Below are 10,083 nucleotides of genomic sequence, written 5' to 3'. Positions count from 1 at the left end.
ACTATCAAATAATGATGATACCCAGTGTTCGCGACTGGGTGAACGTATCCTGTCCCACTTTGGAACCTGTCATAAACACATGCCAAGGCAAGTGTTACGTGTGGTTTCCCAAATTGAAATAATATGTTAACCCAGAAACCTGTACGTAAAAGAATTTAGTGTGAAACCAACAAAAAAACAAAAGGTATACAATCAACAATTGTATTACAAAATTAACTGGGTTTACAAATCAATACCAGTAACTGCACAGCAATTACAATGGCAGTACACAATAGAATGGTGTACAATATTAAATGGCAGTATAAAATGTGAGAGCAGTGGAAATGGCAATGGCAATGACAAGAATAATAATTACCTCGCAGATGATACAGTTTTGTTATATTTTAATCATCAAAATTCATAAAATATGTTTGATGTTTTTCACGTTGCTGCCAAAAATGGAGATTTCATATCAATACTAGTAAAACAAAAATTATAGTTTTTGATGGTACAAGAAGAGACAAGAGTAAAATATATTATTAAATGGCTCACTAATCGAATATGTCACTGATCATAAATATCTTGGAATTCACTTTACAAATATAAAAACTTTCAAAACTTCTATAAAAGCAAATTGTGAATCTGCCACTAAGGCCATGTACTTTACTTACATAAAAGTAAAACATTTAATCTATCCATAAAATGTCAGTTATATCTCTTCGATGCTATGGTAAAACCAATTCTATTATCTGGTTGTGAAATCTGGGGTTTTAACTTTTTACGTAAATTGCTTCCCATCAAGAAAAGTACACCTTTATACATGTTGTATGGAGAACTTGGAAGAGTACCTGTAATTAATTCTATCAAATGTCGAATGGTATGTTTTGGGGCTAAGGTCTTACCTGGCAAAGAACAAAAGTTATCACGAATTCTATATCAAATGTTATACAATGAAGTCTGTACAAACAATAGCTGTAATAAATGGATAAAATCTTTGGAAAGTATTTTCAATGAAACGGGCTTCAGTTTCCATTGGTTAATCCAACAAGCAGTTCAGCAGGTGCCCCTTGTGTCAATCATTTCAGAAGATGGCCCTTGTGTTCATTACTTCAGAAGATGTCCCTTGTGTTCATCACTACAGCAGGTGTCCCTTGTGTCCATCACTACAGCAGGTGTCCTTTGTGTCCATTACTACAGCCGATGCTGTATTGATGTAGTCGTTGCTGTTTCCATACTGTAGGGAAGAAGCATATTATTTTCCAAACATGCACTCCAAACATCAACTGGATTCGACTATAAAACCTCACATTTATTTGCTGTCTTTTAACCACTGGGAACTGAGCACTGATCAAACCAACTCAAATGAACAAAACATTTATATGTATATGTCATGATCAACTATACTGTGCTGTAGTGCACGTGCATGATGTTGCAGTGTCTGTGGTTCAAGATGACGCAGTTGAAGCAGCGATTCAGCTCTCCCGGGTTCAGATCTGGCGAGTCTGAGGACCACGGGAGGACATGTACACTTGGGTTCGGTAAGAGTGCTGATGTCACGTGCTGTATGCCGTCGTGTTGAAACATGCGTCAGCATGGGTCATAATGTGAACAACCTGCGGCTGCAGGATTTTATCGGGAAACATCGACTTTTTGCCTGCTTCAAAACTGGGTCATGGATTCAAGAGCACAGCACGTAATGCCTTGAAGACATTCGACTTATAAGTACTGGACATTCGTGAGTTCACTGACTTACGTAATAGGGCATTTTATGTGTTGCAGCTGCCACGTATTCGTCCCATTAAATTGCCTTTAGTGGTCGTCAACCTAACCATGTGTGTTACAATATAATGAGATAATTATTCATTGACCTTGTGTTGTAATTGACTGATTTCACAGTTTAGTTCTGCCCATTAGACTTCTGGGTTAACGGTCACTTTCCAACTTGGCAATCCACACGTGTACATTTTTACATACATTTCGATTTAATCATTAATATCCTTGACAATGAGAATAAATAACGTTGGAAGCAAAACCCCGTTACATGTTTCTTTTAATTGTAGACATGTGGAGGACATTTCTAAATTTGACATATCTGTGACAAAAATTATGTCCGATGCAATTCCCTTTTATGACTTATATGAGTTATAATTTGTCCATATGTTACCGTGGGTTTTTTCAGGTGAGAAACTGACTTGCTTTTGCATGTGTTTGTGACGAGTGTCATTGATAGGGCAGGATACGCTCACCTTTTCGCGAACACCTGGTGTCATCGCTTTGTGATAGTGATTCATAAACACATACAGTCAGAATCGTACAATGGCCTCTGCTTTTATCAGAGAGTTCTTATCATTATGAAACAGCATTGCAAGCGAAAACCTGTGTTATATTTTGTTTGACAATCTTATCTCCTTAAATATGACACATTCTCACAGTGTTTCATGACTCGACAGAATTGTCCATATTTTGTCACTAGACCAACATATATACGTAGCTGTCTACCATTTCCTTCACATTACCCAGAACAATGCTTCTGTCAACACCAACATTGCTGCTGGTCGTTGCTCTCATGCAACCCGCTCTGTCCAGCAACCTCAACTCCCTCCATGGCATCGCCTTCACCTCCGTGACGACGGACAACCTATCGGCGTCTACGCAGTTCTACACGCAGGTTCTTGGTGGGATGCTGGTGCCAGAGCTGTCCTTCACCTTCAGTGGAGATTCTCACTACTACCGGATGTTCCAGAAGGAGATCCTGGACGCCAGAACACAAGGGATTAGCCCTGCCCAGCTGGGAATACCAGATATTGGAGATAACGGTACTCACGAGGTCAGTATGTAATGATAACGGTACCCATTAGGCTGTTATATAGGAGACAACAGTAATCATGGGGTGATGTATAGAAGGAATAACGGTATTCATGAGGTCAGTACCTAGGGGATAGCGGTATCCATGAGGACAGTACATAGGGGATAGCGGTACTCATGAGGTCAGTATGTGGGGGATATCAGGTCAGTTTGACCCCGAGGGAAAGCAGCCCCAGCACACTGTGCTTTCCAGGGAGAATTAAACAAGAGTTTGCCACTAACGTGGCTATATCCCCCGCCTCTGTTGCAGAATATATGACATAATTAAATCTAAACAAACCCTAATCTTTTTTAACCGAGGTAGAACTTGTCATGGAAATTGTAAAAAAAGAGTTTGGAACCTAAGTCCATCTTGTTGCCATGGAAACGTAAAAAATAAAAAATTCTAAAATTTCTAAATAGCAAAAGGCACCAGTTCAGCATCTACCTGACAGACCTGCAAAATTTGATGAAAAAATATTGAACGGTTTATGAGTTATACTCCGGAAACGAACCCTACCGTAACAGAACCTAAGTCCATCTTGTTGCCATGGAAACGTAAAAAATACAAATTTCGGAAATTTCTAAATAGCAAAAGGCACCAGTTCAGCATCTACCTGACAGACCTGCAAAATTTGATGAAAAAATATTGAACGGTTTATGAGTTATGCTCCGGAAACGAACCCTACCCTAACAGAACCTAAGTCCATCTTGTTGCCATGGAAACGTAAAAAATACAAATTTCTAAAATTTCTTAATAGCAAAAGGCACCAGTTCAGTATGTACTTGACAGACATGCAAAGTTGGATGACAAAATATTGAACGGTTTCTGAATTATGCTGCGGAAACGAAACGTGACGGACGGACGGACGTACGGACGGACGGAGCCCGTTTCTATATCCCCTATAAAAAGCGCAATGTGACTTTTGACCAAAGGTGTTTGATCAGGGTTACAACATTCAAGGTTTCTTTTAATTGTAGACATGTGGAGGGCATTTCTAAATTTGACGCATCTGTGACAAAACTGATGTCCGATGCAATTCCCTGTTTTGACTTGTACCATATGTTCCCGTGTTGTTGTTTTTTAGGTGAAAAACTGACTTGCTTATGCAATTGTTTGTGACAGGTGCCACCAGTGGGACAGGATAAGCTCAACTTTTCGCTCACCCTTTTTAGCTATGTGATAGTGATTCACAGACACATACTGTTGACAGTCGGAATCGTACAATGGACTCTGCTTTTAGCAGAGATTTCTTATTATTAAAACCGTTTTCTTGTGCTTTCACTTGAAGGGCTTGAATAAATAGTTCTGCCATTTGGCGCATGTACTGGTCCCACTATAACACTAAACACGTCCATCTTTAAAACTCTTATTCAAATTTTACTGGATAGTATGTGTTTGTGTCTGCAGGTGCGCGGCAACTTCATCATCTTTGACAACGGCATCATCCAACTTGTAGAGTATGTTCTGAGATCATCCTCGTCTGACATCGTCTTCGACATCCGTGACCGTCGCACCAGTCCCTGCTACATTGCGGCCCCACATATATGTTTCTGGGTCAAGGATGATGTCGATTTCAACCACTATATTGCGGAGCTAGAAAGAAGGTCACATGGCCTTGGGTTCCATCAGGTCAAGGTCAACAGACCAGTAACAGTTCACAACGAGGCTGAAAGACAAGCTGTTCCCGAAAACCAGCTTGGTATTACATTTTCCAATGGAGACTTTGCTGGTTTATCATTCGCATACTTTAAAGGCCCGAGGGGAGAGCAACTGGAACTGTACCAAATTACAAATCAATCCCGCTACCATCTTGGCAGTGATTACTGCCGACGACAGGGCGTGACTACAGCCTTCTTGGACAATCACCCTGACAACAGATGGAAGAAAGCTGCAGGAGTCAGTGGTCAACTTTACGGGATGTTCCAGTTTGGGACAAGAACAGATGACCTGTCAAAGTCCGTCAACTTCTACACACAGGTCCTCGGTTCAGAGCTGGTTCATAAACCACTGCAGGCAGTGAACGTTCGAGGAGATGACGTTGAAAACATGTTGTTCCAGAAAGAGATCCTTGATGCGTTATCGTGGGGAACTGAGCCCAGGGATATAGGGGTTGCAAATGTTTCGCTGGCAGGGTCTGACAGACTTGATCACAGATTTAACCTGTTCGATAATTATGTTGTGGAGACTCTGTTGTATACAGCAGGAAAATCTTTGTCAGATCCCAAGTTCAACCCCAAATACAATTGGAGCAGCCCTGCCTACATCAACAACATGCACGTCGCCTTCTTAGTTGACGACAACGTCGACCTGAACAACTTTCTACATGACACAGAACTGAAAGCTACCAACAATAAGTTCCCCGAGTTTAAAGTCAATAGAGCAGTTGATGTGCCGACATTAGGTGCTAGCGTACCCTTACCACAGTACAGTGCAGAGTTCACTGATGGACCTCTGAAGGGCTTCAACTACGTGTTTGCTAAGGGTCCAGCAGGGGAGCAGCTATCCTTTGTTCAGTTCAAGGGTCCAGCAGCAGCCAAGCTGAAGTCAGCCCTGCTGCGGTATTCGGCCGTCAGCACAGCTTTCAAGGAGACGAATCCGTGGGTCAGAAAAGAATATGACGCTTTTTGCTCTAAATATCCCAGCAATCCTGTTATTGGCTGAAATAATATTCAGAAATAAATCAAATGGTTTGAAATATTTTCGATTTAAAGCTGAGACATGTCGACGATGAGATGAATGTGATGCTCCTTGCTACCCTTTGTGGGTGAAAGACCTCTGGTGCGATATTCGGGTTAAGAGTCTTTGCCTTGCCTTTGCCGACTGTGATCAATATATTCAGAGATCGTGTTAAAATCAACAGTATATCAATTTTGTGTTTTGATTGTGATCAACTACTGGTTATAATCGGCAATATGTGACCCGTGAAGATCCGGGGTAGAATAGGTCTTCAGCAACCCATTCTTGCCATAAAAAGCCGACTATGCTTGTCTTTAGAGGCGACTCAGGGGGTCGGGGGTCAGGCTCGCTGACTTGGTTGATGCATGTCATTGTATCCCAATTGCGTGGATCGATACTCATTATGTCAATCACTGGATTGTCTGGTGAAGACTCGATTATTTACAGACCGCCGTCATATAGCTGGAATATTGCTGAGTGCGGCGTTAAACAACAACAGCATTGTGTCTCTTTGTGTGAACCCCGTAGCAACTATGTTAAGAATGTATCCCCGCCACTATTTGCCGAAATACTAGACTACAGTGGATCAGTTAGACAGGCTCCGTGAATTGGTTGCTGGCGTGGGAGCTTGCCCATAATATCAGTCGTTGGGTTTATCTGAGCGAGAATCGATTATTTATAGACCGCCGTCATACAGATGGAATATTGTTTAGTGCGGCGTTATACAACAAACAAACCAAGCCTGACCACCCGACCCACTGACGTTTCCTCGTATAGCTGTTACCGGGGACGGAAAACTATTCTGAACCGGATTCCCAACAACATTAAACCAAAATGAAATAATTAATCTATCTAAAACTATGTTCCTAACAATTAGGTATTGAGTGTTTATGATATCCTAACCAGTCGTCGTACTTTTTCACGGTATAGCCAAACATCGTCCAAGCTTCCTTTAATACAAGTTAAGGTCTACAAACAATAGACAATTCCTGAATTAGTAAATTGTCCTTGTGGTAATTCCTGCTTACGCCGGTGATCATATAGCTTCCATACATAGGCTGTGTTTAATGTAATGATGTCACCACACAAGAGACAAATTGTTTATCTATCTGCAAAATGACACGTACACTGTCGGGCAAAAGAAAGTATACCTTTGAAAATTGGATTTGACCAAATAATTGCAAACGTTATCAAAACGTTACTAGGCTAACAACATTCACCGAAACATTACCAAACACAACTATGATACCTATATTATATACTAGTACATCAACATCGCATAACCATTAGTTTGTTTCGTTTATAGCCATCACCAAACACTGGTGTATACTGTCTTTGTCCTGCAGTTTCTAATACAGCTGAAGTTATATCACAAAGGAATAACTAATGTTCAAGAGAAACCATGTTTGAAGAGTTACTAAATAACAACAAACGCATGGAGAAAATCAATATGTATACAATTCCCTTGAGAAATCGCTGACCATCAGGTACAGAAAATTTCATTTCATTCAATGATATATTTCCGGTCTGACTGCGACACAAAGATACGTGGGGTCATAAATTACAAAATTCCCATTACGACAATTGTGAGAAAAAGTTTAAAAAGCAGTAAAAGCGTGTCTAATGTCGAATTAATAACGTGTGTGTCCACCTTTTGCATTAATACGCGCCATAACACGTCAAAGCATTGATGACGTTAGACGTCGGATGAAGTTAAGCGGGATTCTCTGCCAGTCGTCAATGAGACATTGTTCCAACTACTGCCTCCATATGCTCGAAATTGTTGGACAAAATTTGGCGCTAAACCCTCACCCTGTCGTCAGTAGTTACGAGCCCTATTGTCATTTCTGTACAGACAAAATCTGCTTTCATCAGAAAACATCACTCGACTCCTGTCACACACTTGCCAACGTCGAACTCGGCGGGCCCATATCAACCGGTTATGTCGATGTTGATGCATTACGCCGTGGTACGGTCGACGAGCTCGAATACCTTATGTCCTTAATCGTCGGTACAGAGTCTGTCAACTGACCCGGTGTCCCAGTGCCGTCGCTGCCGTTGACGTCGCTGTGGGCTGTGGTGAACCGGTTTCTTAAAGGCGTTGCCCGGATGTGACGGTCGTCAGCGGGCGTAGTCACGGGTGGTCGACCGCTTCGTGGCCTGTACCGATGTCCGTCCAGTCTGTCGTAAACGTTGCATTAAATTTCTGACGATAACACGGGGATTCTTTTAGAAATGTCGGCGTTGGGGGCGCCTTGCTGAGACATTCCGATGGCTCTCTCTCTCTCTCTGTTTTTTGTAACTGTGTTCGTAACGACTCGCGTCAGCCGTTTTATACAGACAGTTTGCACGTGCATTTCGAGTTTCATCACCAAACCTCATTTCTGGCAAATTCACGTTTATTTCACAAATTAAGAAAAAAATCACAACATCGCTTTTATCCACCGAATACCTTTGGTTTGGCAGTAGGGATACGTTTAAGTAACATGTGATGAAACAGTTTTATTTTATTAAAAAAATATGTAACATTTTCGAGCTTAAAGTTTCTTTTGGACATTACTATAGTAGTCATCGTTGTATTTGTCTAAGTCCGTTGATGTAGACATCAAATATGATTGTAGATGTTTTCCCTTGCTCTCGAAAATGTACAAAGCTGTAAGATTTTAAATATAGATTCAGTTAGAGAATAATCTACACAAAGAAAGTATTACTTATATGTATTTATTCTGTAAATGATGTACCATGTAATAACCATAGTCAGCTTTCTCGTTCTCGGCAAAAATATTCATTTATTTATCAAGTATAAAACAACAAAAACTGTTCTTTGATGCATTCATTAAAATATTGATTGATATTTGTCAAGATTGCAAAACATATTAATTGCACACAAAACAGTAGAATCAATTATCACAACAAAGGGAAGTAACTGTTTGCTGCCCTCTGTACCATGATGCAAGTGAAGCGTTGATAAAATATTTGCTCTATGTACAAGTCGTCCTGTTCACTGCAAACATTGTGCACAAGCCTTCCATCGGCAGTTTATCCTGTCAACTACCTTTATAGTTAATGAATTAGCACACTTTATATATTCGTTACAATGTATTTATTTAAAAGTATCATTTTAGGATATAACCATTATATTTAGTTATATACTCTAGAGATTATCTAGTAATGTGTCTTTAACAGCAAATTAGCCACTGCCAACAGTTTCCGCACTTTGGCTTATCTTCGTTGAACAAAGTCGCCCCAAACTGATTCGATGGAATGACATCATGCATCGCGCTAAGCGTGCATCGCGTATCAACAATGGAACTAGTTTAGCATGAAAACTTCGTGCCGACGGTGATAATAGAAATTGTTGCCTATGACAAAATATCCCCAACGTGTTTCTGTTTGACTGCATATGGTCGGTAAACAATACGATTCCCAATAGCATAGTATTCTATATATTTATTTCAATTGAAATATTTACTGCCTTTCCTCCAAGAAAGATACAAATGTGCAATGTGTAATTCATGTAATGACCACAGACAAACACTGACTGGACTGGACAGATATTTGGAGGAGCAGAGACCATATAATAGAGGGACGGCCCTCACCAACAGTTTATCATAAACCATCAGCGCTACGGTCTGGCATGTAACTGATACACCCCGACCCCCTGCTGTTAACCTCCCTGTACCGCTGCAGATGCGCTATAGATGCGCAGACATTCACGAATGACCATTCTGGTAACCACGTAAACAAATATTATATGGTCTCTGGGAGGAGTTACCCATGTGCTGCCAGTGCTGCCGATTTTCTATTAGATTTTTAACAGATCCACGCTGCAGAATTAGTCCATCCCAGACATGTACACCACTGCGCCAAAATTGTGTCAACTATTGCCGTTCTCCCATTTACTTCTATTTTATTTCAGTCTCCTGAAAATAATTTTCATGATCACATTTTCTGTAATATTTTGGAGATTTCACACAGCAGAAGCCCAGTTTGTTGGGTCGCTTGCGCTAATTGACTTCTGGTGATAACGCGGGCTGATTAAAATGGCGCAGGCTAGACGTCGGAAAGCTGGTGTTGTTTCCCTTTTAGATGCGACAAGTATTGATAAAATGGAGGTTCACTGCTTAGCATTGTAACCAGCTGGTAACAGACAAGTGGTGGTCGTTTTCTTGGGTCATCCACAGAAACATTGTCACTGTATTAATAAATATGCCTGTCGTTTTATTTTTGAAAAGTCAAATAATTACATCATTGGTTCTTGTGCGAGTTCCAACTCACATGTATAATAATCGGTGTACTTGTTTACAAATGACGATGTGAAAATTATGGTGGCTACCCTTACGGAATATGGAAGCCTAATGGGCACGGTAGTACATATGACGATGATAAACCGGCCGTTTTGAGATATGCGTAGGTATACTTGCGTTTTAATCATGTAACTCGTGAATAACTTCTACAACAAATTTTATCCTGTAGTAATATTTCACGGGGTGTTTTTCTTGCTGTTTTGTTACAGAGACGTTGATTGGTTTGCGTTTACTAAACGTACTGCGCATGCCCAGTTCATACTGGAGGAAGTT

At 40.6% G+C, this 10,083-nt stretch overlaps 1 protein-coding gene across 1 annotated transcript; it reads left to right on the top strand.

The window, feature by feature from the left end:
• Positions 1–2,360: 2,360 nt before the first annotated feature.
• On the top strand, positions 2,361–5,503 carry LOC139452836 (uncharacterized). Its single transcript, XM_071234462.1, has 2 exons — positions 2,361–2,806; positions 4,235–5,503. Exons 1-2 carry the CDS (start codon positions 2,504–2,506, stop codon positions 5,486–5,488), a joined length of 1,557 nt encoding a protein of 518 aa, XP_071090563.1. The 5' UTR covers positions 2,361–2,503; the 3' UTR covers positions 5,489–5,503.
• Positions 5,504–10,083: the final 4,580 nt, after the last annotated feature.

Source organism: Haliotis cracherodii, unplaced genomic scaffold (genome assembly GCF_022045235.1).
Source record: "Haliotis cracherodii isolate W230 unplaced genomic scaffold, xgHalCrac1.p SCAF_9, whole genome shotgun sequence".
Classification (NCBI taxonomy): Eukaryota; Metazoa; Mollusca; class Gastropoda; order Lepetellida; family Haliotidae; genus Haliotis; species Haliotis cracherodii.
This window is presented reverse-complemented; position numbering and strand designations above follow the sequence as displayed.

Bases quoted from the DNA above. Each gene is read 5' to 3' on its own strand.
- LOC139452836 (XM_071234462.1), top strand. From the start codon at position 2,504: ATGCTTCTGTCAACACCAACATTGCTGCTGGTCGTTGCTCTCATGCAA. The intron at 2,807-4,234 runs GTCAGTATGTAA...TTGTGTCTGCAG, and splicing joins GAGATAACGGTACTCACGAG to GTGCGCGGCAACTTCATCAT.